The sequence below is a fragment of the Phoenix dactylifera genome, chromosome 8 (genome assembly GCF_009389715.1).
Source record: "Phoenix dactylifera cultivar Barhee BC4 chromosome 8, palm_55x_up_171113_PBpolish2nd_filt_p, whole genome shotgun sequence".
NCBI lineage: Eukaryota > Viridiplantae > Streptophyta > Magnoliopsida > Arecales > Arecaceae > Phoenix > Phoenix dactylifera.
The window spans coordinates 17,735,328-17,738,454 of NC_052399.1; the positions used below are offsets into that span (position 1 = coordinate 17,735,328).

At 51.9% G+C, this 3,127-nt stretch overlaps 1 protein-coding gene across 1 annotated transcript; it reads right to left on the bottom strand.

The window, feature by feature from the left end:
- Positions 1 to 708: 708 nt before the first annotated feature.
- On the bottom strand, positions 709 to 2,874 carry LOC103710876 (ABC transporter G family member 8-like). The gene has a single exon (XM_008796789.4). It carries the CDS (start codon positions 2,714 to 2,716, stop codon positions 926 to 928), a length of 1,791 nt encoding a protein of 596 aa, XP_008795011.2. The 5' UTR covers positions 2,717 to 2,874; the 3' UTR covers positions 709 to 925.
- Between the last annotated feature and the right edge of the window lie 253 nt (positions 2,875 to 3,127).

The window sequence follows — 3,127 nt, forward strand, 5'->3', positions numbered from 1 at the left end:
ATATTTAAAATCTAACTTATTTATTTTGCTCAGTGTGTACAGAAAATTATTTACTAACTAGTCAAAATAATATAGTATTATTTAATTAAAAGATTTTCACCATCTAGGAGAAATATTTTCAGTAAAAACTGGGAGAGAGAGAAAGCGGAGGACGGAGTACGCTGAAGTTCTCTGAAAAAGCACTGGCTGATGTGATAGTCGTATCCGCTGCCATCTCGTCGTGCAAGCGGACCCCTAAGCCTTTGTGGGCACCACATTTTTAAAGAATTTTTTTCATAAACATGTGTCTAAAAATTCAAATTTAAGTAAATACCTTATTAAAATTTATATTTATTTTTTTATCTTTATAAAATATTATTTTTTCACAAATGATTTTGATATAACAGTTCTCCTAATACCGTTAATAAAATTATATTTATTTTAATTAAAAATACCATAAAATTTTAAAATTCCTTTTTTTTTAATCTCTATTGCGATCGTCTTATAATTTTTTTTGGCGCATCTATCTATTAAGAATATTTTAATTATTATAATTTAAAACTGTTAATTTTTAACGGCGTTATATGATGTAGGTACATATGCAAACATATATATAAAAAATAGAATAGCAAAATAAATGTTGTACGAGGATATACATTGTAAATATCGAATTTGAAATGGTATTCATATAAAATTTGTTATTTAGGAGGTTATTAATGTAAAAAAAAATTCAAATTATAAACTACATTTCATGAACAGTACTATAAAAGTAAAAGTAACAAAAGAAAAACCCTAAAGGGGAGCTCGATCTCCGTCAGGACATCCGGAAGAGCTGAAAATAAAAAGAAGCAACTTAATAATTATAAGCAATGGACACACAACACCCTGGCTTTTATTGCATCAGCGGCCGATCCCTCCTCCATCCGCATTAGCTTACGAATTACGATCATTTCCTGGCTCTGGAGGCCCTCCTGGTGAGGACGATCCAGTAGAGCGAGCGGTAGGAGACAAAGAAGCCGAAGAGAACCCAGAGGTTGGCCCACCTCTGCCCCTTCCTCAGCCCCCTTCTCTCCAGGACGTCCCTCCCCGTCACCGCGCACTCCCCTCCCTCTCCCCACCCGAAGCACCGCCCTCCGTCCGCGCATCCAAACTCGTTGGCCAGCAGCGCGTCCAGCGAGTACTTATACGGCGACAGGTAGTGCACGAACAGCCAGTACTCGGGCATGCTCTCCTTCGCTATGAAGTAACCCGAGAAGAGGAAAAAACCAGCTAAAGAGATGGTCACCAGCGACGTCCCGGCGATGTAGTTCGGTGCAAGAGAGCTCATGAGCAGGACGAAGGAGTTGGCGGTGAGCACCACGGCCCAGACGATGAGGACGAAGCAGGCGAAGGCGGTCCAGGAGGCGCAGAGGCCGACGAGGAAGTAGACGGCGACGCAGTAGAGGAGCGCGATGGCCAGGAGGTAGGGGAGGAAGACGAGGGTGTTGGCGGCGAGGTGGGAGGAGAGGCGGTAGAGCCCCGAGGAGGTCTCGCGGAGGAGGATGGGCCGCTCCACCACGAAGATGGGGAGGGTCTCGGTGGTGGAGGAGAGGAGGAAGGTGAGGGTGAAGGCGAAGAAGCCCAGCCGCTTGTGCACGCCCTCCTCGTCGTAGCCGACGTGAATGTAGATGCTTCCCAGAAGAAGTCCGACACCGAGAGCTTCGAGGGTGTTGGTCAGAAGAAGCTGTTTGGTCCGGTAGATGATCTTCAAGAAGCGGTTGTAAAGAGCGAGAATTTCGCGAGCCCGAGAGCTTGTGTAAGGGATCTCTTCAATCTTGGTGGCGGCGGCGGCTTTCCTTTCGTCAGAGTAAGAGTTAGAGAGAGGAGCAGCGGTGGTGGGATGGGGGAGTTGGTGGAGGACTTCCAAGGCGTACTCGAGGGGGTTGAGAGGAGGGGGAACGGAGAAATTGGAGTCGAGGAGGAAGCTGTCGAGGGAGGAGAGGGTGCCGTGGTGGAGGACAGAGCCCTTGGAGAGGAGGAGGAGGGAGTCGAGGGCGGAGAGCAGGCGGCAGCTGGGCTGGTGGATGGAGAGGACAACCGTGGTGGAGCGGGAGGCGGCGACGGAACGGAGCGACTGGAGGACGAGGAGGGCGTTAGCGCTGTCGAGGCCGGAGGTGGGCTCGTCAAGGAGCAGGACGCCGGGGTCGCGGAGGAGGGAGAGGCCAATGGAGATGCGGCGGCGCTCGCCACCGGAAAGGGCACCGGAGAGGCGGGTGGAACCGAGGTGGGAGAGGCGGAGGTCCGCGAGGAGGGCCGCTACTGCAGCGGGGACGGCGGAAGGGTCCGGAAGTAGGAGGCGGGCGGCGAAGGCGAAGGTCTCGGAAACGGTGAGGAGGGGGAGGGAGGCGTCGTGCTGCGGGACGTGGGCCGAGAGGCGGCGGAAGCTCGGGGGGTGGAGTGGGGCAGAGTTCACGAGGAGGCGGCCGCTGGTGGGGGCGGTGCGGGCGGCGAGAATGTCGAGAAGGGTGGACTTGCCGGCGCCGCTGGGCCCCACGATGGCCAAGATCTCGCCGGGCCGTGCGGTGAAGGAGACGTCGCGGAGGATGTACGTCGGCGGCGGTGCCGGCCTGCATGTTTTCAACAGGTGTTTGAGTGAAGAAGAGGTAGGCTTGGCGTAGAAGATGGAGCATGCTGTCAACTCGTAGGCCTTGGCCTCTGGATTTGGCGGAGGCGGTGGCGGTGGGGATTGATCGGCCATGGGAACGGTGGTGGTCGGAGGTGGAGAGAGGGAGCCGGTGGTCGTGGGAGGCGGGTAAGGAGGAAGTAATGGGACTGGGTGTGAGTTGGCTCTACTACCATGCTACTTGGATGCAAGTGGAACTGGGTGGGATAATGGAAGTGGAGGGAGAAGAAAAATAATGGCTAAAGGATGCTCACATGCGTTTCTTGGGTTCTGTTTGTTTCTTTCGCACGAAAAAATGATTCGCCTTTCGGACGTCAACCGTTGGATCGCTCAATGTCCGCTCCGAGATCTGCGCAGACGGATCGGAGAGAGTTCGAATGCTTTGAGATGTGTACAATATGCGATCCAACGGTTCCTTCCTTCGTGCGAAAAATACAACCCGAGCCCGTGTTTCTGACTGACGACATTGTTGAACCACGGAAGAAA

Coding starts and splice junctions, on each gene's coding strand:
- LOC103710876 (XM_008796789.4), bottom strand. CDS start 2,716: ATGGCCGATCAATCCCCACCGCCACCGCCTCCGCCAAATCCAGAGGCC.